At 49.7% G+C, this 25,385-nt stretch overlaps 1 protein-coding gene and 1 pseudogene across 2 annotated transcripts in view; one reads left to right on the top strand and one right to left on the bottom strand.

Moving 5' to 3' along the window:
- Window positions 1–644: 644 nt before the first annotated feature.
- AP3S2 (adaptor related protein complex 3 subunit sigma 2) overlaps window positions 645–25,385 on the bottom strand; it is a 42,134-nt gene continuing 17,393 nt past the window's right edge. For both annotated transcript variants that reach the window (XM_070400738.1, XM_070400739.1), the window contains 2 exons: window positions 4,219–4,326; window positions 645–1,565 (listed from right to left, as the gene is read on the bottom strand). In XM_070400738.1, coding sequence (XP_070256839.1) covers window positions 1,437–1,565; window positions 4,219–4,326 — 237 coding nt within the window. In that variant the 3' untranslated portion in view covers window positions 645–1,436. The remainder of the gene's footprint in view (window positions 1,566–4,218; window positions 4,327–25,385) is intronic.
- LOC138998430 (dynein light chain roadblock-type 1 pseudogene) lies at window positions 21,519–22,203 on the top strand (annotated as a pseudogene).

Below are 25,385 nucleotides of genomic sequence, written 5' to 3'. Positions count from 1 at the left end.
ATCCCCAGTCAGGGCACATACAAGAATCAACCAATGAATGCATAAATGGGTGGCAGGACAGCAAATCAATGTTCCCCCCTCTCTCTTTCTCCCTCTTCTCTCTCCCACTTCTGCACACTCTCTCTCTTTCCTCTCAAAAATCAATTTTAAAAAATTAGAAAAAACTAAAGAGGGAAGAGATGTGGTCTGGACACAGGGCTCTGTGACAGCATCAGGAGGCCTGAGGAACCAGTCTGGGTCCCCGGCCAGTGGGCGCCATGGTGAGGAGAGCTCCCTAATGTCAAGGCAGCTCTACACTGTCCCTGAGACCTGAGGCCCTGCACGAGCAATGGCACCACTCCGAGGAGCTGTTTTAGCTCTAAATTAACTGTGGGAAGGGCTCTGAGCACAGGTCCCTGTGTACAGGTTCCCAAAGCCAGCTCTGCGAGAACGTCGCCTGCGGGAACAAGGTGTGCCCATACACAGAGCTCAGGGAGGACCCTCGCACACGGGGCGGAAGATGCTGCCGCCCCCAGTCTCAGCCAGCCGCTTCCTGTGCCCCCACCCAGGCCCCGGCCCAGGCTCTCATGCTCCAGAAGCTGGTTCGGATGGCCGTGGGTTTCCCATACGGAGAAAGAAGACTCATCATTCATAACACAGCGACGGACCCGTCTGCTCCTCAATGTATTTTAAACCCAGAAAGAGTCGTAATTCTGAGATGCTCCATACGCTGCCAGCTTTACCTTCTACAGACACAAAACCTCTCCTCTTTGATGGGGGCACCTCTGGCTGGGCTGGAGAGATGCCGTGTGGGGGTGCTCCCCCAGTTAGCGGGAATGTGGTGGGCACGCACCAGGCTCATGGTCTGGTCTTTGCAGGCAGAGCCGGGACGATGGCAGGGGCGATGCACTCTGCAGGAGGGTAACCAGAAAGCGTGGCCAGGAAAGGACTCTGGGCTGACAAGCTAGCAGAGCCAGCAGGCCCTTGCCTGCCACTCACCACATCCCAGAGCTCAAGGACAGCCCTTTGCCAGCCGTGGCACCGCACTGGCAAAAGCACATGTGACTAGACCAGACGCCTCGTGCTGCTAAGGAAGAAGATTCCAGTCGGACAAGGTCCTAGTGGGGGTCCTGGGAAGCGGGTGGGCCTCTCAATACAACCCCAAGCCCTGGGAACGGCTGCATGTGGGAGGGAGAGGGGGCGAGTGACTTGGACACACTGATCCTCCCACTAGGGGAGCCAGGGCCCCCTCACATCTGCAGTGGCCACGTGCGTCAGAGACCGGCCAGGCTGCGCACGTGAGAACGGAGCACTCGCCAGTGACACAGGGCTCCCCTCCCGCTCCCTGGCAGCGCGTCAGGTCCGAGGCTTGTCTCCCGGGCGCAGGTGGGTTCTGTCGTGGGACTGGCTTGGCTCTGCTGGTCTCAAGGCCTCCAGTTCAGCCGAGCCTTCACCCCTCAGACGAACTGGGACAGGTTGGGGACTTTGATGTTGAGGTCACCGATGTTGATGTTCCGAGGGATCTCGGGCAGGTTCATGTTTTTCACAGCAGACACGGCCCGGGCGGGGGCTGCCGAGAGGCCGCCCTGGGGAGAAACGAGAGGTGGGAATGAGACACACCCTCGGTGCCACGGACTTAATGTGCAGAAAACCCAGTGACGGAGGTCTCAACAATGTCCAGCCTGGCCCGGCCGGCGTGGCTCAGTGGTTGAGTGTTGACCCATGAACTAGGAGGTCACAGTTTGATTCCCAATCAGGGCACATGCCCGGGATGCGGGCTCGATTCCCAGTAGGGGGCATGCAGGAGGCAGCCGATCCATGATTCTCTCTCAACATTGACGTTTCTCTCTCTCTCCCTCTCCCTTCCTCTCTGAAATCAATATATCCTATCTAATAAAGAGGGAATATGTCGTGTGTGTGTTTCCTTCCACGTCCTGCGTGGATTAGGGTTCGGGATGTGAAAAGAGGAGCCGCACACAAATGAGAGAGAAATGACACGAGATAATTTGGAAATATTGGGGGACCAGGCGGGCAAGTCCAGAAGGACTTCCATTGATGCTCAGGCTGCTCCATCTTTTATTGATCTGGAGTAGCCCTTAGGGTAAGGAGGTTTCAATGACACACAGATTAGCTCATCAGCAGACAATTTCCAGAAATAGGCAGAATATCTAATCAACAAGGATTTACCTAAGTATCTAAGGAATTAAGTGAACTAAGGTGGGGATGATGCTTCAGCTACCATTATCTAAATTAACTGGGTGGTGCACAGCCCTGACCTTTATTAGGGCTTCAAAGGTTACTAGCTTTTGGGGGTCTCTGTCTATACTCAGCTAGTGAAGACAATAAATAGACTCTGGCAGGAATATGATAATTGACCCTCATACCATTGCAAAGATGATGGCACCCACAGCCAATAAGGAGGGAATATGCTAATTGACTGCCCTGACCTCAAAGATGGTGGCGCCCACAGCCATCAGATGGCTGGCAGGGGAGGGCAGTTGTGGGCAATCAGGCCGACAGGGGAGCAGTTAGGCATCGATCAGGCTGGCAGGGGAGTGGTTAGGGGGTGATCAGGCCAGCAGGCAGAAGTGGTTAGGGGCAATCAGGCAGGTAGGCAGGCGAGTGGTTGGGAGTCAGCAGTCCTGGATTGTGAGAGGGATGTCCGACTGCCTGTGGGATCGGGCCTAAACCGGCAGTCAGACATCCCCCGAGGGGTCCCAGATTGGAGAGGGTGCAGGTTGGGCTGAGGGACATCGCCCCCTCAGTGCACAAATTTCACGCACTGGGCCTCTAGTGTGTGTGTGTGCACGTGTGCGTATACATTTTTAAATGTCCAGCCTGAGCACACACAAGGCAAGCTTTGCCTCCCCCGCGTCCTCGAAGCCAGCCAACAAAATAATCTTCAGGTGACCTGGCGCTACAGTAATAGGGGTCCAGATCCTGAGCTCCTGAAGGCTGTCGCTTAGGTAGCTTTATAGCCCCAACACCTCACATGCCTGGCCCACGGTCGGTGCTCGATAAATGCTTGCGGAAATAATCCGAGATGGTTTAACTAAGTCACACTCGGTAGCAGGCACTTTTCAGGTTACAAAACAAAGCAAAACCCTTTCCTCAGGAGACTGAGGACTCTTATAAACAAGTGCAGTCACGGGGAAATTTTTAAAAGGAAAACGAATGTCACTGCTTAGGGCACCTGCTTGCCAACTAAGAATGTGAGATGGAAAAGAACAGGCTTTCGCAACGTCATGGGCAGCCAGATGGGGGGAAGGACCAGCAGGAGGTCGGTGGACCCACACCCGCAGGGACTGGTCACAGACCCAAACAGTCAAGGCACCTACGGTCACCTTCACCCTCCAGGCTCTCGCCTGCTGCGCAGAGAGGAGGGGAGTAGACTGACAAAGACTCAAAACCATTTCCTCCTCATCGTCTGCCTTCTAGATCCTGAGTCCCATTTCACCCTCGGTTCCACCCTCGCCCCGCAAGTCTCCGTTTCTTCTGGTTCCCAGCCCGCTCGCCTCTGAGTCACTTACTATTCCTGGAACCGTCCCAGCCTGCATTTCTAGAACTACGGTTGCCACAATAGCTGTGGTCTGGAAAAGCTTCCTCAGCAGGACTGCCAGTCCTCACAGAAACAAGAATTCCTGGTTTCGCAAGATCAAGTTCTGTTACCCAAAGCAAGGAAGCTGCCTCGGACACTGGGGAAATTAAAGCGGTCATTTGCCCCGCGATTTCGCAGCGCGTGAAGGTGGGCCCCTGCCAGGCGGATGAAGGTGATGGAGGGGCCCAGTGGGGACTGGACAGACTTCCTGGGAGCATCTGCACCACGTGGGGGTGGACTGGGGCATGTTATTTTCAAACCCAGCTCGATCGCTCCTGTAGCTTGTTATAAGGCTGTAACTGTAAATACGGACATTGGCGACCCTGAGGTCTGAAAGACACCGCTAGAAGTGGCTGCTGGGAGATCAGACTCCTCTGGCACACAAACTGGAAACCACACTGCCATTGCAGAAGGGGCGCTGGGCCCTGAACGTGTGGCTTTGAGAGGAAGACTTACAAGCCACAAACACAGGCCACAGCCCCCTGCAGCTGCTTGCCTTCCGGTGCTATCTGGCTTTTCCATGCACACTTTTTGCCTCCTTCTTACCTGGCCTTCAGATCAATGAGCTTTCATGGACCAAGGAAGAAAGGAGTGTAAAACATTCCCCAGGCACACACGGGCCAGGACAGCTGTGTGCTCACCTCCGATTTCTCCAGCCTGTTCTGAGCTTCGATCTGAGCCACGATTTCATTCATGTTTGTTTCCAACACCATCCCTCCCATCACCACCTCCTGCAGGATGTAGTGCACCTAGAGGGGGAGCAGACATGAGAAGGGTCAGCACTGTGGGCAGTTAGCGTGGGAGCCTCGCGGGCACTCCTGTAGCGGCAGGGCCGTGGGACGGACACCAGCCCCCGAACAGACATGAAGCCCCTGGGTCATCCACGTCTCAAGGGAGGACACAGGGGTTTCCCTCGTGCGCACACGTCACACACGAATCTCCCAGGAGCAGGGGTAGAGGTGCCTGGCCACACTCAAGGCAGGGAGGCGATGCTGAGAGCAGGGGCTCTGAGGCCGGGCAGACCCTGGATAAATTCCGCTCTGTTGTTAGCTTGTAAACCTGGGCACGCTAGCCCTTTTTCTTTTTTAAAATATATTTTATTGATTTCTACAGAGAGGGTGGGGTTGAAACGGCCCCAACGGCCCCCGTGAGGTAGGGACGACCCCAGTCAGGTCGAAACGGCCCCGGCGTGGTAGGGACAACCCCGGTCAGGTTGAAACGGCCCCGTGAGGTAGGGACGACCCCAGTCAGGTCGAAACGGCCCCGGCGTGGTAGGGACAACCCCGGTCAGGTCGAAACGGCCCCCGTGAGGTAGGGACGACCCCGGTGAGGTTGAAACAGCCCCCGTGAGGTAGGGACGACCCCAGTCAGGTTGAAACGGCCCCGGCGTGGTAGGGACAACCCCGGTCAGGTTGAAACGGCCCCCGTGAGGTAGGGACGACCCCAGTCAGGTCGAAACGGCCCCGGCGTGGTAGGGACAACCCCGGTCAGGTTGAAACAGCCCCGGTGTGGTAGGGACAACCCCGGTGAGGTTGCAACGGCCCCCGTGAGGTAGGGACGACCCCAGTCAGGTCGAAACGGCCCCGGCGTGGTAGGGACAACCCCGGTCAGGTCGAAACGGCCCCCGTGAGGTAGGGACGACCCCGGTGAGGTTGAAACAGCCCCCGTGAGGTAGGGACGACCCCAGTCAGGTCGAAACGGCCCCGGCGTGGTAGGGACAACCCCGGTCAGGTTGAAACGGCCCCCGTGAGGTAGGGACGACCCCAGTCAGGTCGAAACGGCCCCGGCGTGGTAGGGACAACCCCGGTGAGGTTGAAACGGCCCCCGTGAGGTAGGGACGACCCCGGTGAGGTTGAAACAGCCCTGGTGAGGCTCAGACGGCCCTGGTGAGGTTGAGACTGCTCCAGTGAGGCTGGGACAAATAAAGGGGACCAGTATGGACTGATGAACAGGTGTAGATACAGAAGCAGAGCAACACTGAACAGAATGTTAAACTACAATGGGGAGCCTGGGGAGGGTTGGGGGGGGGATTAAGAGACCAACTGAAGGACTTATATGCATGCATATAAGATTAACCAATGGACACAAGACACGGGACGGGGGGGGGGCGGGGGGTAGGGGCCGAGGGAATGTCATGGGGGGGAAAAAGGAGACATATGTAACACTCTTTGTAATACTTTAAGAAATAAAAATTATTATAAAAAAAAAAAAAAAAAAAAAAAAAAAAAAAAAGATGTGGCATAGTCATACAATGGACTATAATTCAGCCTTAAAAAGGAAGAAAATTCTCACACCTGCTACAACATGAATGAACCTTAAAGACACAGAGCTGAGTGACATAAGCCAGACACCAAAGGACAGAGTATGATTCCATTTCTATGAGGTACCTAGTGGCCAAAATCATGGGGGTAGAAGTAGAATGTGGCTGCCAGGGGCTGGGGGAAGGCGGGGAGGGGGGGTTGCTGTTTGATGGGCGGAGTTTCAGTTCTGCAGGATGAAAAGAGTTCTGAGATGGATGCACAAGACAGCGAATGCACCTAATACTGCTGAGCTGCACTTGGAAACGAAGACGGTAAACTTCACGTTGGGTAAATTTCACCACAATAGAAAATAACAGGTCTCCACACCTATCTATCCTCCTAGCATTAACCCGTTTGTTTAGCGCACCGTCTTCACGGAGAAGCAGTACCGGTGGAACAACCACTACCTGCTGAGCACTGTATATGCGACTTATTTTATTTTTTAAAGTATCTTTTATTATTATTATTATTATTATTATTATTGTTATTTTTTAATCCTCACCCGAGGATATTTTTCCATTGATTTTTAGAGAGAGTAGAAGAGAGAGGGACAGAGAGAAACATCAATGTGAGAGAAACACATGGATTGGTTGCCTCCTGCAGGAGCCCAAACCAGGGCCCAGGCCAGGGAGGAGCCTGCAACCAAGGTCCGTGCCCTTGACCGGAATTGAACCTGGGACCCTTTGGTCCGCAGGCCGACGCTCTATCCACTGAACCAAACCGGCCAGGGCAATATACGACTTATTTAATATCACAACATCCACCCAAGACAATGCAATCTTCATTTTACAGATGAGAAAACGGACACATGGATCCTCCCAGTGTCACGTGTATTCGCAGCAGAACTGAGCGTTGAATCTAGGCGGCCTGGCCACAGAGCTCACAGTCTACCCTTCCTACCACACTTCCTCGAAATCCCAAATGCCTTCCCTCTGCTCATCCCTCGTCCACATGGAATCGCTTAAGACTTGCCTTTGCTGTGCCAAGGATCTTGTAGGAATTTTTCCACGCTTTATCCCCAAGGCCCGAACAGTGCCCCGGGCAGAGCAGGCGCACTGAGTGACAGGCCTTTTCTAAGTCTGAGCAGCGTATTCCTTGTGCTTAGAAGGCGGGTGGCAGTGTGGTGGGGAGGCTTCATGGAGAAGGTATGAAAGGCCTAATACAGGACCAGCCGTTGGCTAATAGACAACAGCAGTTAAGACTTCTGATTTGAACACTGCATCATGAACTCGTAACTTTTTTTTTTAAAAATATATTTTATTGATTTTTTTACAGAGAGGAAGGGAGAGAGACAGAGAGCCAGAAACATCGATGAGAGAGAAACATCGATCAGCTGCCTCCTGCACACCTCCCACTGGGGATGTGCCTGCAACCCAGGTACATGCCCCCGACCGGAATCGAACCTGGGACCCTCCAGTCCGCAGGCCGACGCTCCATCCACTGAGCCAAACCGGTTCTGGCGAACTCGTAACTTTTAAATGCTATTCAAAACGTATCAGTGCAAAGTGCAAAAAGGAGAAATAAATAAAAATGCAAACTCCGTTTTCAACAACACTAGGAAGAAGTCCACGCCCCCAAAAGCAGGGAGCTCAATGCAAGGGCTCTTCTCCTTCAGAGCACGAAAGTACGAAAGGATGCTACGGAGAGAGAACACAGGCTGGGAAGCTCAGAGAAACAGCACAAATCCACTTCCTGGAGGTAGGGGGCACACCCTCTGGGAGCAAACAGATTCCTCGTTTTTGGACGACAGAGCTTCCTTGGAGCTGGAGCTGAGGTGAAATGAGAAACCACACGTGCAAGCTCTGTGTGCCTCCCAGAGCTGGTCTCTGCGGCTGCAGAAACGACAGGCATGCACTGTGGGCAAGCGCACGGTGCCTGCCTGTTGGCTGGAGAGAACACAGGTAAGGGAACTCACCCAGAATCCCACACCGTGAGAACTGCCGCGAGCCGGGAACACAGACTTGACACCTCCCCAATCAAGCGTTCTGCAAACAGCCGGCCCCTGAAAACTCACCTACTTAAAGACGAGTTATAAAAAAGGATTTATAGAAAGACTCACAAGAAACAATGAGGAAAGAAACAGGAAAGCAAAGAGGCAGACTCACACCACACCTTGGGAAAACACTGCCGCGGGGCAGATAAAATTGTCATAAAATATTTTGCAAAATTAAAAAAAAAAGAAAACTCAGAAGCAAGAGCTCAAAGCAGAGATGCAAGCAAGAGCTTATGGGGTAAGCAGGGAGGTAAGAAGACGCCTACCAGCACAGCTCAGAAAAACGTGCAGAAACGAAGGTGGACGCGCAAGGAAAGGCAGGGAGGAGAGCTGCTGCTCACACATTAAGGAGCGAAAAAGGAGAGCAATGAAAAACAGCAAGTAAACTGAAACAAAGAAAAAATAGTTGAAAGGAACAGAGAGAAAACAAGTTACAGAAGACAGCTAAGGAGACGCAACACATGCCTGAAACTAAAATGGACAAATATATAGCGACTTGTTCATAAAGATTCCATAAATACATAGCAAATTGTTCATAAAGATTCCATAAATACATAGCGAATTGTTCATAAAGATTCCATAAATATACAGTGATGCTGGGGTCCAACCCCAGCAGGTCCAGGGGTCCCCAAAGGTGTGGACGGAGTCGGCGAAGAAGGAATGACACGGAGACAGCCTTCAGTTGATCAGCAGCCTAGCCAGGATCTCCAGCCAAGTTCTGGCCAAGTTCTGGTTAGGATCTGATGTTTATTGTCTTGTTACATCTGTATTTATGCTTATTGTCATTGCTTGCCAGTCTTCTTCCGAGTTGATTTTAATCCTGTCAATTTCTATTACAAAGGTTAGGGCGTTTCTTATCTCCATTCCAGGGAGTAAAGATTATGTAGCTTAACTACCCGCCTGGCACTTAATTAAGGGGTTGTATCCCCTCCCTAACCTCAGGGAAAAATCCCCACCTGGGGAAACAACCTTTCTCAGAGAGGTGACCTTGGTTAAAACACATGGCACTAAGGAGAGCAAACATATTAAGAACAATATGCTATATATGCCAGGTCCCTTGAAACATATGCTGTGCAGATGTTTCTTTCCTGCAGCGACTGTGTCAAGCAGCAAGGATGGACCGGCTTCCGGCACAGCGACTTGTTCATAAAGATTCCATAAACATACAGCGACTTGTTCATAAAGATTCCATAAAGATAGACCTGAGGGCGTAGCTGGGATACGAGAGGAGCTACATGCCAAAGGACACCGTGGGTCCCAGGGAAAACTGACCCTCCACAGGCAGCGCCAGACCTTGTGGGCAAGAGATCAAATCACTTAGAGGGGCAGTATCTGCCCTGGCTGGGTGGCTCAGTCGGTTAGAGCATCATCCCACACACCAAAAGGCTGTGGGTTCAAATCCCGGTCAAGGCACATATAAGAGGCAACTGATCTCTCTCTCTCTCTCTCTCTCTCTCTCTCTCAATAAACATATCCCCGGTGAGGATAAAAAAAAAAAAAAAAAAAAAAGAGGGGCAAATCTTGAAAATTTCCACAGTAAAATTCTAGCAGAAAAAGGAGCAATAGCTACAAAATGCCCAAGGAGAAAAAGTATGAGCAGAGCATTTTATACTGCGTTGATCATCAACCAGGAGTGATACAGCGGGAACCACTGCTCCCACGGGTTTTTCTGGAGGATCTACAGGACGCACTTCTGGCAGCCGAGGGGTGACTGGAAAATTGCCGGCAGAAGGACGGGTGGTGAGCAGTGAGTCCACATACTGGGAGGACTAAGACTAAAGGCGGTGAGAGTGATGACAGAATGTCAGTGCTGTGCCCTCACAAGGCACCAACATTAGGAAGACACAGGGGAGAACAGGAGGGCAGTAGATAGAATAACAGTAACGATTCCCCATCCTCAATGGCTGAGAGCCGATGGATAGCACTTAAAACCAACAAGTCATGTTATAAAGAAACGGGCATGCCCTGACCGGTGTGGCTCAGTGGATAGAGTGTTGGCCTGCGGACTCAAGCGTCCCAGGTTCGATTCTGGTCAAGGGCATGAACCTTGGTTGCGGGCACATCCCCAGTAGGAGGTGTGCAGGAGGCAGCTGATGGACATTTCTCTCTCATCGATGTTTCTAACTCTCTATCCCTCTCCCTTCCTCTCTGTAAAAAAATCAATAAAATACATTTAAAAAAAGAAAAAAAAAAAAGAAACGGGCGTTATGACTTTTATTGTGACTTCCCTCACGTCCAAGCCCACAATCATTTGCTATGAACAATATTTTCAGAGCCACTGAACTTTTTGATTTAGGGTCAACAGGACCTTTTTGGCTGGCGAGTTCTATGCTATTTTTCTTGCATAACGTTCACCCGTAATGCATCCCCTACAATTTCCAGTTTCCCTGAACAGGGAGAACTCAGAGTCCAGTGAAGCATTCAGTACAGAACCCTTGTAGGTTTTTTAGGCCCCCACCTCTCATCTTTTTAAAAAAAAATATTTTTATTGATTTCAGAGAGGAAGGGAGAGGGAGAGAGAGATGAAAACATCAATAATGAGAGAGAATCATCCTGCCTCCTGCACGCCCCCTACTGGGGATCGAGCCCGCAACCCTGGCATGTGCCCTTGACTGGAATTGAACCCGGGACCCTTTAGTCCACAGGCTGACGCTCTGTCCACTGAGCCAAACCAGCTCAGGCCCATCCCTCATCTTCAAGGTTCCTTGTCCAAACCTAATTCCACGTCAGTTCCTTTTCCAGGGACCTGGCCTTGCCAGAGTGCTCACCTTTGTTTTCATGGGACACATTCTCGTTTCTCACGCATGGCTTACCTGGCTATTACTAAGTGAATGACATGATTACAATACCAGTGTAAGTGGCATCAACAGGTCTGAACACGTCAGTCACACTGACCTTGGGTGGACACAGTCTCTCGTGGTGTAAATAAGCAAGGTCAAGCCACAAGGGAACAGCCGCCCAGCGGCCTGTGTCCCCCTGACAAGTCGGGGAGACCTCTTCCACTAGACATGGGCATCGTACTGAGTGGAGATCAAGGGAACTTGCGAAAGTCAGAGGTTGCCAAGCACAGGTGTGGGGAAAAGGCAGTCAGCCAGTCAAATCACAAAGCCTGGTTCTGTCCAATGACAGCCGTGGACTGAAGGAGTGATCTTGAGGTCAAGAGAAACGTGGGTAAACACCTCAGAGGGCCCCGAGTGTTAAAGGACCAACATGACAAAGGGAGGCAGGGGAAGGGGAAATCTGAAATCTGAGTTGTGAAGGTGGCAATGAAAACCCCACAAGTAGCCCTAGCCCGTGTGACTCAGTGGATAGTGTTGGCCTGTGGACCAAAGGGTTCCAGGTTCGATTCTGGTCAAGGGCACATACCTTGGTTATAGGCTCCTCCCTGGCCCCGGCCCTGATCAGGGCGTGTGCAGGAGGCAACCAATCGATGTGTCTCTCTCACATCGATGTTTCTCTCTGCCTTTCCCTCTCTCTTCCACTCTCCCTAAAAATCAATGGAACAATATCCTCGGGTGAGGACTGAAAAACAACAACAAAACCACAGAAGTAGAAGATACCAGAGAGGTCAAGGTCCTCAAGAGCCCTAACCCAGCCACACACAGCGGGCACTGAACATATATGAACTGCCAATTAATAACAATTCACAACATTCTGCTATTTCAGCAACCACCTAAAACAATGACACCAGCAAAATTCATTCCCAAGTGTTTGTTCAGAGAACAAGAGTGCCACTGATTCCTTAGTTCTTGGCAAATGCACCAGCAATTCGATCCAGGAATAATCACAACCAGGAAGAGTTTCATCTGAACATAAAGATTACGATAACCCCAATAAACCACAGGTTATCTTGATGGACGGGGAAGGCAACAGAGAAAATACTTTTTTTTTTTTTTAAATCCTCACTGGAGGATATTATTCCATTGATTTTTTTTAGAGAGTGGAAGAGAGGGAAAGACAGAGAAATATCAATGTGAGAGAAACACATTGATTGGCTGCCTCCTGCATGCGCCCCAACCAGGGCCCGGGCCGGGGAGGAGCCTACAACTGAGGTGCGTGTCCTTGACCAGAACCGAACCCGGGATCCTTTGGTCCGCAGGCCGACGCTCTATCCACTGAGCCAAACCGGCCAGGGCAAGAGAAAATACTCTTGATGAAGCTGAAATCTCAACAGGTAAAATGCTGGATGGAAACATGGTTTTTTACAAGACCAAAATACATAAATGTATGGCCACACATTAGTGACTGAGAGCTGCAGTTTATAATTCTGTCCCATTAAAAATTGTCTCTTAAAACCCCTCAGAGCAGTAAAAAAGCAGGGATGATTACCAGAGTCAAAATGTCTACCCCTCTGAAGGCACCCTAACGGACTACCAAGCCTCTATTCCCTTCTCCCCACACGCCCGGACATCTGTCCTTCTTCATGTTTCTTTTCCAGGAAGCTGTCCCTTCGTCCTCACCCTCTCTCCCCGCTGGAGGTACTTGCTTCTGTGTTTGGATGCACTGGGCATCCAGTTTGGCTGCACTCCTCTGTTCTGTCGATAGAAGGGAACTGTTTGAGCCCTCCCCGCCTCTTCCCCTGGAGGCACTCAGAATGTCCTGACCAAGATGGAGACCTAGCCTAGCCGGTTTGGCTCAGTGGATAGATTTGGCCTGAGGACTGAAGGATCCCGGGTTCAATGTTGGCCAAAGGTTTCGGGCTTGATCCCCAGTAGGGGGTGTGCAGGAGGCAGCTGATCCATGATTCTCTCTCATCGCTGATGTTTCTCTCTCTCTCTCCCCCTCTCCTTTTCTCTCTGAAATCAATACAAATATATATTTTTTAAAAATGGAGACCTAGGGGTTTGGGCCCAGGGCTCCACTGTATTAACAGAGGAAAGAGGGGAAATCCAGTGAGTGCCGAGGAGGCCAGTGCCCAGGCCCAGCTCTGGGACTGTGCGGGGTGTGACTCTCCTGTTCTGAGGAGCTCGAATCAGAGGCTCTGTGCCAAGCAAGGCCCGGCAGGACTCTTTTCCGCTAGTGAAAACAGAGTTCCAAACCTTAAGCTGGCCATGTCCTAAAAGTTTATTTCTTTAGTAAACTTCAGTATTAAGCTTACAATGTATTTTTCTATAGATATAAGAAGTAGGGTCCTCATGCTCACAAAAGCTGACTCACGTCCACAATGCTACCTAGAATGTGGTACCACAGGGCACCCTGCAGCTACAGGTAAGTGCCGTGAATAGCACAGTTTCTACAGTAAAATGCGGTCCTATACGGGGATGGCAGGAACCCATCTAGCGGAACGCCATGGGCAGAGGGCAGGTAAGATCTTGCGAGACACCAGGGGCACATTAACACACACCACAACCCAAGCTCGCTCACCCCCACAGAAACCTCTAGACTAGATCAACCTCTCCCGGGGTGCTTTTCATTGGGGGACAAAAGCCCGTTGTACCACAAACAAGGTTCACATCGCCGATGCGGACTCTCTGATCTTTCTTAAAACTGTTGTTACTGCACCGAAGACAATAAAACAAATCATTTAAGAGCATAAGCACAGTGCTTGTACTGCAATGTGAGGATGCCGATACTGCAAGACTCAAGTTTTAAAAAAGAAGTGGTAATCACTAATAACATATCTAGTCCAGACCTAGTCGGTGTGGCTCAGTGGATAGAGCATCAGCCTGTGGACCATAGGGTCCCGGGTTCGATTCCAGTCAAGGGCATGTACCTTGGTTGCAGGCTCCTCCCCGGCTGAGGCCCTGGTCTGGGCGAGTGCAGGAGGCAACCAATCGATGTGTTTCTCTCACATGGATGTTTCTGTCTGTCTTTCCCTCTCTCTGAAAATCAAAGGAAAAATATCCTCGGGTGAGGATATCAAATAAATAAATAAATAAATAAACAAACAAATAAATACAGATCTAGTCTACCATTATAAAAAGCTAAGGTGATAAGGTTTCTCTACCCCTTAGTGACTTAATTCCTAGGAAAGGGCTCCCGAGTGTAAGGAGGGGGAAGTCCTGGTCAGCTGGGGTACACAACACCTGTAGTCCCTGCAGAGGGTGCAGTGGTTTGCGAATAAGCCAAGGAAGAGGACAGGGGACACTTTAAGAGGACGGAGCAGTGACGGGGAAGAGGAAATCATTTGAGTCACCTTGGTACAGAGTCAATCTCTAGTTCCCAAGTGATCCATTCTCGAAAAAAAAAATGAAAGAGGAAGAGGGCGTAAAAACACCCTCCAGAAACCTGGCACATCAGCCTTCTCTCTTACCCCCACTTTCGTTCCAAAGTCCAACGTCTTATCAGTGTTTTAAGTCACGTTACGGACTGCCTGTCCCCATGGCTCACCCTTTATCTCACGGGTCCACAAACGAACACATGGTCATTACATTCAACTACTGTGGGCTGAGTGTCTTTGCAGGTCAATCTGCCACGAACAAAACGGAGCAGACGGAGCAGCGCCGGGCACCCCCGGGAGAGGACACGAGGCGTCCAAACGTCCAGTCACCATTAAACGATTTGAAGGAAAACCTTCAAAAGTGAACTACGCACTCCCATGACTTCGACATCAGAATATTCTGACCCTAACCTAGCCTTTCCTTTGCCCCTCATTGCTAACGGTGATCAATGAATTTACTCTATGCTGAGATGCCCTCGGGAACCGCGCACGCAGGGCTGTCTGGTCCCAGCCAGCTCCGCTAAAGCAAAGAAAGCAACTGCTTTGTTAAGTTCCATTTATTTCTCTCTTGCTGGCTATCAGTGTCTCCTGCACCACTTTCATGACCTGCCTTGGTCTTCAGACTGGGCAATTCCACCCTTTTCTCCAGATGTCTTCTCGTCATGAAATTCCGTAAGACCCCATCCCTAGCTCCTGATGTTCTTTCTTCTCTTTCAGTCATGTGATCATTCATTCTTTCAGTGAACAAGTGAATCTAGTGGAACCTCATCTTACATAAGGTCAAGCCCTAAAGCCACCAAGTAAGAGGAAAGTAGACACAGCCAAGAATCCCTTACATCACCTCTGCAGTCCAACCCGGCCATTTTCCCTCCACCAATGACAAGGATTACTTTGCCTTTCCAGTTGAGCACTAGACGAAGTGGTCTATTCAGGGACCACACAGATTGAAAGTCTGAATTGCATCCTCAAGCACTAAAATCACTCCAGGCACCGTGTCATGCTTATGACAGGCACGTGACAGGCACGCGAGGGCAGAGGCAAAGAAGAGCCAATTCAAACCAACCTGTCTCACTCCAGGCCCACGCTGAGTGAGCAGAATTGTGGGCAGAATCATTCTGTATTTGGAACTTTTATTCTCTTTCTTTTTGCCGAATGGCTCGAGCGGGCCCTGTCTAAGCTATGCCAGTACATGGGAGCCCACTGGACCCGCCAGACACAAGATCGTGTGTCAGGGTCAAGGCTCTCACTCGTTTTCACCAAGAAAATGTGACCTGCAGCAATGTCTACTGTCAGAGGTGCTTCCCACCCCAGGACGGTCAGGGCTGGAAGGAAGAAATGAGTACAGCATGTGGACCTTGACCTCACAGGGCTTAGAATAACTACGGAACATAAAACAACTGTAATAAAAGGAAGACTGTGATAGCGCCATGACCAAGGACAAAAGCTATAAAAGTTCAGAGAAGGGTGGGGCTCAGACGAATGGTAAATGGAGGAAGGAATGACAAATCTCCCAGCAACTCATTAACTATTCTGTGGGCCCTGGTAAGTAATTCTTCTCTGATAAAAGGATCATTCACTTCTGGGCTTTGCATAAATACAGCTGACTGCAGCAAAGTGTACAGTATTCACTGCACAGTATTCCTTCCTTAAAAAATAAAAACAAATTCCTATTATGAGTCAGCGTTCTCTGTAGAGCCACTTCCCTGCCACTTACGAGGGTGTGGCTTTAAAGAAACAGGTGTCCCGGCTCTAAACCTCAGCTTCTTCATCTGTAAAATGGAGAGAACTAGAGTCCTTACTGATGCCTTTTCCAAAACTAAAACATGATGTAGCCGTTAGGTGCCAGATACTTACGCAGTTAATGACTATAGTTGATGGAGTAATTACAGTCAGTCTTCTTGACCAACCTCCTTCCCGACACAGGGACTGATTCTTGGCTCCTGAGACAGACAGTCCCTTCACCTCGGTGCAGAGAGCACACGCTGCTCCCAAGCAGCCTGGTCTACTGAGCAGCAGCAGGAACTGTCAGGGTTCTTTACTGAGCCGCCATGTGCATGGAGCCATGTCCATCCCCGGCCTGACCTGTGCCCCCTGGTAGCAAAGAATAAGTCCCTGCCCACCACTCTGAGATTCTACACCCTGGGATTGTCTGTTGTTTCTTTAAATCCTTAGCCTGCCCTAACTGGCTTGGCTCAGGGGATAGAGCGTCGGCCTGCAGACTCAAGGGTCCCAGGTTCGATTCCGGTCAAGGGCATGTACTTTGGTTGCGGGCACATACCCAGTAGGGAGTGTGCAGGAGGCAGCTGATTGATGTTTCTCTCTCATCAATGTTTCTAGTTCTCTATCTCTCTCCCTTCCTCTCTGTAAAAAAAATCAATAAAATATATTTAAAAAAATAAAAATAAATCCTTAGCCAAGGATATATTTTCCATTGATTATTAGAGTGGAAGGGAAGGAGGGGGAGTGGGGGAGAGAGAGAGAGAGAGAGAGAGAAACATCAATCATCAATTGGTTGATTGCCTCTCGCATGAGCCACTACCAGGGCTGGGGAACCTGTAACTGAGGTGTGTGCCCTTGACGGGGAATCAAACCCATGACCCTTTGGGCCTCAAGCTCTAACCACTAAGCAAAACGAGCCAGGGCATACACCCTGGGATTCTATCACTTTTCCTAATTTGCCCAAATGGCAGGCAGGCAGGTAAGTGAAGCACAATTCATTTGGCCATCAAGAAAAACTTCCGCCCGGCCAGCATGGCTCAGTGGTTGAGCGTTGACCTATAAACCAGGTCACGGTTCGATTCCCAGTCAGGACACATGCTGGGGTTGTGGGCTTGATCCCTAGTGTGGAGCATGCAGGAGGCACCCTATCCATGATTCTCTCTCATCATTGATGTTCCTCTCTCTCTCTCTCCCCTTCTCCCTTCCTCTCGGAATTCAATAAAAACATGTGTGTGTGTGTGTGTGTGTGTGTGTGTATGAAAAACTTCCAAGTGCCATAAACCTGTTTCTGAGATGATCTCCATCCCATGCTTCCTGTTCCTTCTAAAGCGCTGCTCCTGCAACGGCCTTGGCCCCACCCCGCCTTCGCTAGCCCTTTACGGGGAATCGAAACCTTACAAAGCTGTAACCTCCCTGCAGACAAGGTCTAAAATAGCTCAGTGTTGCTGCAGCACAAAGTGCAAGGGAGGGAACGGCAAGTGGTGAGAGAGAGAGAGAGGCAGGCGGGAAGGTCTGCAGGTGAAGGGGCCTTCGCTCCATCCTTCTGCAGCGGCCCCATCTCTTTGTGTACATTCCCGGGAATTCACCCGCACAACACACGCCCCTCAACCACTCGGCGTCATTCGGCACTCAGAAGGCGTTAGAGGACGGCAGGCGGAGGGGTGAGGCATGTCCTCCTCCATCGGACAGCTGCTGTAGGGGCACAGAGCCACAGAATAGCTCAGACAAGGGGGCGAGAGAGTCAAAAGCCCTTTAACTATGTCATCAAGCAGGTGTAAGGATGGAGTGAAGGGAGAATTTGGAGTAAGAGAGAACGGCAGGAAAAAAGTAAAAATAAAGACAAAAACCACCATTTACTGAGCGAAGCATTACTAATTGCAATCCTCAAAATCACATGAATAGTGGATGGTAATGTTTTTCATCACAGCTAAGACTCCACTGACTATAAATCACACCATTGCTGTATGTACCACCAAAAAAGAAAAACATTGTCAATCAAACTATAAATGCCATGACTGTAAGACAAATCTTGATCTGTTAAAAATTATAATTATTAGAAAAAAAGGAAGACTAAATTGATAAAATATGGTATCATCCCTATTTTACAATGGAAGAAACTGAGGCACAAAGAGGTCTTTAAGAGGGTTGCCTAAGTCACATGATTAGAACCCTGAAATTAGGGAGCATGTATAGGTCACCGGCCTGAAAGTTAGGGACTAATTGAAGTATCTGGTTTTTAAATATGCACATCTGAAAAGTACTATGAAAATTAAAAAAATTAAAAACCATGCAGGATTTGGACAATCAACCAATCATATCTGAGTGTTCTGTACTATTCCGATAACCAACAAAGTATTGTTTTTTAAATATATCTTTATTGATTTCAGAGAGGAAGGGAAAGGGAGAGATAGAAACATTGATGATGAGAGAGAATCACCTATCGGTTGCCTCCTGAACGTCCCCTACTGGGGATCGAACCTGCAACTTGGGCATGTGCCCTTGACCAGAATTAAACCCAGGACTCCTCCGTTCGTAGGCTGACGCTCTATCCACCAAGCCAAACCGGCCAGGGCCAAAGTATTCCATATGGACACTATTCCAGGAGTTTACAATAAACTGGAAACAATTAGGACGAAAACCTTGAGCGCACGAGCAGGAAGACAAACTGGCCGGAGGATGACCACAGGGAGCTCAGGGACTTCACGGAACGTCAAACTTGCGCTGGGCCCTGAAGTCTGGAAAGCCGGATGGGGTCGGTGAAGGTCAGGGAGAGCCTGAGGGCCCCGAGGGCCTACAATCCAGAGATCCTTGGAGACCAGAGGCAGGAATGTAGATGGGAAAGAAAATGGGAGCAGTGTTTCCTGTGGGAGATTAGACCGGGGAGAGGGGTGGGGGCAAGACTGGAGAGAGCGGAAGAGCTGATAAGTTAGTTACCTGGATTCGGGTTCAGTGAGTTTAAAGGGAACAGAAATGGGAGAGGTGGACCTGAAGCAGATACTGAAAGAAGAACCAATGCCATCTGGTGACCACTTGGAAACAGAAGGGAAAGCAGGCATCCCTGAGATTTCATGCCTTGAAGACAGCTACCAGTAAGAGAACTGGGAGAGGTAAGAAGAGAAGATACTGGGTGGGTGGGGGAGGCAGGAAGAGGTGGATTCGGAGGGGAAACAGTGGCTTGGTGCACACTGACCTGGAAGCACACGCCCCCACCTGGGTCAGAGTGACATACACATGCGTGCCGTGCATCATGGGGAGGAGTGCTCCGGGGATGCAGAGGAGTAGCAGGGTCCGGGGACAGAGCGCGGGGAGGTGCCTGCTGTGGGCAGGAAGAGAAGCAGCCCAGGGGTCAGGGCCCGTCCGTGCGGGCTCTTCCATTCCTTCCCTGAGGTTTCCACAACCAACATTAAACCTGATACTTACGGGTAAATTCAGGTGCATGGATTCTGAGAATCTAAAGGGAAGCACTTGTGCAGTGATTGGGGTGGGGAGACGACCTAGGAAATGCTCAGCTCCAGGCTGTGACAGGATGGCTGCCCTTAGTGCTACCAGCAGTTAAGCCACCGGAGGGGGGCCTCGGGTTCCCTCTGCCATAAGCTACTGTTTCGGGGTGCAGACCTGGCTGACTTCAGAAACTTCTCTAGAGAATGTTAACTTGAAGGTCATAGGCAGATCAGGTCACCGAGACTCATAGATGATAGAGATATAAATGCAGTGTTTTCCCCAAGCTAACAGATCCATCTGCTTCCAGACTCATAAACGTATCCCAAGGCCAATTGAGCCATTACCATAGCTGGGCCCACACTCTGGGGCCCTCCACACTGGGGCTCTGGGAGTTAATGTAGTTCCTAGCCCAGGACGAAGGGATAATGTGCACACAATATATCAATTCATCTGGCTTCTAGCTCAGACTTTGCCTCGAGCAGTAGAGTTTAAGCTGTTTACTGTGCTAGGCAATAAAGCTGAGAGAGAGGACTTCCTGTACTCTGACCACGTATGCACATAGTGCATTTCTGAAAGGGAGTTCCCAGAGTACCAAGCCCCCTCCCCAGAGGCAGGGACGGATTTCTCATGTAGCCAGGACTGATCCAATCCCCTTCTCCTCACCCCCTATTTCTTCCCCCCTTTCTCACTCCCACTCAGCCATACTGGCTCAGGTCTCTGCACTGTCTCCATCCACCTGGATGTTCTTCCCTGGGGAGCCATACCTCTCTCTCTTCCTTCCTTCAGGTTTATGCTCAAATGCCATCTTCTCAGAGATGCCCTCCCCGGCCACCGCATATCAAATATCAAGCCATAGCCCTAACTGGTTTGGCTCGGTGGATAGAGCATCGGCCTGCGGACTGAAGGGCCCCAGGTTCGATTCCAGTCAAGGGCATGTACCTTGGTTGTGGGCACATCCCCAGTAGGGGGTGTGCAGGAGGCGGCTGATCGATGTTTCTCTCTCATCGGTGTTTCTAGCTCTCTATCCCTCTCCCTTCCCCTCTGTAAAAAACCAATAAAATATATATTTAAAAAAATTATCAAGCCGTAGCTACCCACTCCTTGGCCTGCTTTATTTTCTGCCCTGCATTCATCACAACCTAGCATCTATTTTGTCTCCCCCAACAGACAAGGTCATGAAGACAGGATGTTTTATTATTTATTTCCCAGCACTGGGAATAGTGGATGGATAAATGAATTCAACAACGAGGAACTAGTAAGTGCCAAGTATTGTGCTGACACCCAGAAAAGCCGTGGCGAACAATACAGTCTGATCCTGGCCCTGGACAGCTGGCTCCGTTGGTTGGAGCATCAGGCCATGCACTGAAAGGTTACAGGTTCGATACCCGGTCAGGGCACATACCTAGCTTGTGGGTCCAATCCCCGGTTGAGGCACATATGGAGGGTGGTGGCAGCCAATCGATATTTCTCTCCCTCTCTCATATCAATAAAAACATGTCATGGGGTGAGGATTAAAAAAAAAAAACAAAAACTGAACAGTTTTTTACCTTAATAATATCTGGGGGGTTAGGAGGGAGGGCAAATAAACAAAAGAAAGAAATACATTTAGGCCCTGTTCTAAGCACTTTCCATAGATGTAATGCTCACATCCACCACAGAAGCCAGGGGCTATCATGACTCCCTGTCCACACCCAGTTCCTAAGGGGCAGAGCCAGGATCCAGCGCAGCCATGCGGGCTCTAGAGTGTCTGCTCTTAATCAGGCAAATCAGCAAAACAGACCACTGTTAAATGCAATGGCACCAGTGGTTGAGGGTGTTGGGAGTAATGAGACAGGTCCGGGTATTTCAGTTTATGGGCAAGTAGTGTCAAGAAAGGTTTTCTGAAAACTAATTTCCTTGAAGGATGAGAAAACTGTCAGTTTGGAGAGGTAGGGGCTGGAGATTCAATTTAATTTAATTTTTAAATATTTTATTGATTTCAGAGAGGAAGGGAGAGGGGGAGAGAGATAGAAACATCAATGATGAGAGAGAATCACCAATTGGCTGCCTCCTGCATCCCCACAGTAGGGATGGAGCCTGAAACCCGGGCATGTGCCCCGACCGGGAATTGATCTCATGACCTCCTGACGCTCAACCTCTGAGCCACACCGGCCAGGCTGGAGATTCAGTTTTAGACATAACTGAGTTTAAAGTGAAGTGAATTTTGGTGGAAATTTAGGATTCACCAACAGACAAATCACTGAAGTCATGATATCGTATGAGATTTCCTAAGAGAAAGTTTAAAAAAGAAAGAGAAGAGTGACCACTTAAGAGGAAAGAAAAGGGAGTGTTGACGACGCAGAGCTACCCGATCGGTCCGAGATGGCAGAGGTGGAGGAGACACTGAAGCGACTTCAGAGCCAGAAGGGAGTGCAGGGAATCATCGTGGTGAACACAGAAGGCATTCCTATTAAGAGCACCATGGACAATCCCACCACTACACAGTATGCCAACCTCATGCACAACTTCATCTTGAAGGCCTGGAGCACCGTGCGTGAAATTGACCCCCAGAATGACCTCACTTTCCTTCAAATTCGCTCTAAGAAAAATGAAATTATGGTTGCACCAGATAAAGACTACTTCCTGATTGTGATTCAGAATCCAACTGAATAAGCTACTCTCTTGGCTCCACGCATCATTCCTTAATTTAATGCCCCCTAAGAATAATAGTGTTAATCATGTCAACCAACTGGCAGGTGGAAATCACCTTAGAGCCCATGCAGACCAATCCAGTGACCAGTGTGGGCTGCAGCTCCACCCCACCCACCAAAGGCATCCCTCTGCTGGCCAGTTCCCCCGAGTTCCCAGGAGGGCCTCTTTCCTCAAGTCCGGGTTTCGAACAAGAGCTTATGAGAGGCCCACACCCTGCTTCCTCCTGACGTTCAGTTCACTTTGTTGCCCTTGGAAAAGGCTGCTTTTCTTTAACTAAAAATAACTGAAACTTGAAAAAAAAAAAAAAAAAGAGGAAAGAAAAGGCCAGATGGAACAGCCAGATAGATAGATAAAATACCAGGTACATGTGTATCACGGAAATTAGGAACAAAGAAAGCTTTAAGAATGAGGAAGTGCCTTGGCCAGTGTGGCTCAGTTGGCTGAGTGTCGTCCCGTGCACCCAAAGGTCTCTGGTTCTATTCCCAGTCAGGGCACATGCCCAGGTTGCAGGTTCAGTCCCCGGTCGGGGTGTGTGCGGAAGGCAGCCAATTTGATGCCTCTCTCTCACATCAATGTTTCTCTCTCTAGCCTTCTCCCTTCCTGCCTCTAAAATCAATACAAACATATTTAAAGAAGGAGAGAATGAAGAAGCATCAGAACTCCTTGGTGAAAGGGACACTGGGAAGTGTCCTTCAGAGAAAGAAACGCAGAGGACAAGGCCCTCCACAGTCTGATCACCCTCTTCTTCTTCAGACTTCTCTCTGGCCAATCACATACACCCTCTGTGTACCCTACCCAGTGCTCTCATGTAGGACGGTACTGCTCCTACCTGAGGGCCTCTGAAGAGGTGTCAGGCAGGGGTCCTGCTGGCATTTAGTAGAGGGGTAAGCGATGTTAAGTATCAGCAACTCCATGAAAAGATGCCAAAATGTCACTAGCGCCTCTTTGGCGACCCTTTGTCGAGCTGGAGTTTATGCATAGTTCCAAATCGCCAGTGGCCTTCACCCCTAACCTGCACACACTGCTCTCCACCCCTCGCCGTACCTTCAGCTTGTGTTCCTGCTGTGTCAGGTGTGAGGATTCTGAAAGTCTAGACTCTCCGGGAATTCTGGTTTTTTACAGAAGTCGTCAAATTCTGTAAAATTTTACATATCATGTCTATTATAATAATCATGCTTTTAAATTCTCCAATTCTGTGGTTTCCTAGATAAAACATGAAATTTTTAAAAATGTTTTTATTGATTTTAGAGAGAGAGAGAGGGAGAGGGAGAGATAGCTAGAAACATCAATGATCAGAGAGAATCATTGATCAGCTGCCTCATGCATGCCCCCTACTGGGGATCCAGCCCGCAACCCGGGCATGTGCCCTGACCGGAGTCGAACCGTGACCTCCTAGTTCAAAGGTTGACGTTCAACTGCTGACCCACGCCGGCCGGGCTAAAACATGAATTTTTAAAGTTTCGGGCCCTTTAGTCTAAGCCCCAGCTTGCTGGTCTGTTACATGGGGGTATCACACCCACGTTATATAAGACTGGACATAAAGCACCCAGCACAGGCCCGGCCCTTGGCAGCTGTCCAGGCACCTTGGCCGCCCTGCCCTTGATGACTCTCCACTCAGGAATTTATACGGTCTCCCTGCTTTCTCTCTTGGCACCGATCTACCTCCAACTGTCGTCACACCTGTGGTGCTCACCCAGCTTTACTTAGGCTGTGACACACTCGGCACACAAGGGCCACCAGCGCTGCCCAACGTGCTCCTGCATCCGGGACCCCAGGCTCTCAGCCAAAAGCCGCCAATGGGCCCCCATCTCTCCTGCCCCCTGCATTTCAGAGCCCAGTCTCTGAAGCAGCCATTTCTTCACAGTCCCGTTCTTCTTTCTCTACCTCTGATCAAATGTCCTTTTTTTTTTTTTTAAATATATTTTATTGATTTTTTACAGAGAGGGAGGGAGAGGGATAGAGAGTTAGAAACATCGATGAGAGAGAAACATCGATCAGCTGCCTCCTGCACACCCCCTACTGGGGATGTGCCCGCAACCAAGGTACATGCCCTTGACCGGAATCGAACCTGGGACCCTTCAGTCTGCAGGCCGATGCTCTATCCACTGAGCCAAACCAGTTAGGGCTGATCAAATGTCCTTAAATAAAAGAGCTCATGAGTAGATACTGTATCATTCGGTATAATTTACACATAGTTCTAAGAAATGTGACATGCAGCTTTGCTATATAGATATTTGACTAGATGCATTGCTTGAGATTGCTCCCAGGAGAGAGAGCAAGACGAGCCCTAGCCGGTTTGGCTCAGTGGATTGAGTGTCCTCCCAGGCACTAAAGCAGGGGTCCTCAAACTTTTTAAACAGGGGGCCAGTTCACTGTCCCTCAGACCGTTGGAGGGCCGGACTATAGTTTAAAAAAACACTATGAACAAATTCCTATGCACACTGCACATATCTTATTTTGAAGTAAAAAAACAAAATGGGAACAAATACAATATTTGTAATTTGCATGTGGCCCGCGGGGCCGTAGTTTGAGGACCCCTGGACTAAAGGGTCCCGGGTTCGATTCCAGTCAAGGCACATGATTCTCTCCCATCATTGATGTTTCTATCTCTCTTTCCCTCTCCCTTCCTCTCTGAAATAAAAAAAAAAAAAATTAAAAAAAGAGTATTTATTAACATTACATTTCCTAAATATGTTAATTCTGTTGTGGTTGCTAATTAGTTATGTGGCCATTAGGTGTGTTAGAGAATTAGGCACAGCAATGTCCTTGTTCTTCAGAGATGTCTGCTGAAGTACTTGGGGATGAAAAGTTATGATGCCTGCAACTAACTTTCAGGTGGTTCAGGAAAAACGTACCTATGTAGAGAGATACAAAAGCATGTGTGCCAAATGTGAACAACCGAGAACCAGATATAAGAAGGACTCTATGGGGCCTGCTGGTGTGGCTCAGAGGTTGAGTGTCAACCTATGAACCAAGAGGTTCGATCCCTGGTCAGGGCACATGCCCGGGTTGCAGGCTTGATCTACAGGATCTCCAGTGTGGGATGTGCAGGAGGCAGCCGATTGATGATTCTCTCTCAGCACTGATGTGTCTAGCTCTCTCTCCCTTTCCCTTCCTCTCTGAAATCAATAAAAAAAATTATTATTATTTTTTTAAAGGGACTCCACGTGAAGAAGCCCAGATTTTGGTGCCTGACTGGCTGCTGGGGCGAGGAAGAGGGAGGGAAGGTTTGGGGTGTACCTGGCAGAGGACGGGGCTGCCCCCCTGGAAGAGGGGAGCTGGGGAAGAGCTGGCTTTCAGGAGACAGATGCTGAATCTGTCCTGGGTAAGAGGCGGCGGGAAGAAACAAGGCGCTGGGAGGAAGTGAGGGAAATGCCTCCGGAAGTTGGAAAAAATAGGAACAAGACTCAGGCCACGTGGTAGTTACCAAGGCGGTGCCCACCTACACGGGTAACAAGTAGGAGACACGGGTGAGACCTCAGATAGAAGCAGGAGAGGGAGAAG

This window comes from Myotis yumanensis, unplaced genomic scaffold (assembly GCF_028538775.1).
Source record: "Myotis yumanensis isolate MYYU_CA2020_CCGP unplaced genomic scaffold, mMyoYum1.0.hap1 SCAF_20, whole genome shotgun sequence".
In the NCBI taxonomy this organism is placed as follows: Eukaryota; Metazoa; Chordata; class Mammalia; order Chiroptera; family Vespertilionidae; genus Myotis; species Myotis yumanensis.
Note: the sequence above shows the minus strand (reverse complement) of the source record. Positions and strands in the feature narration are given on the sequence as shown.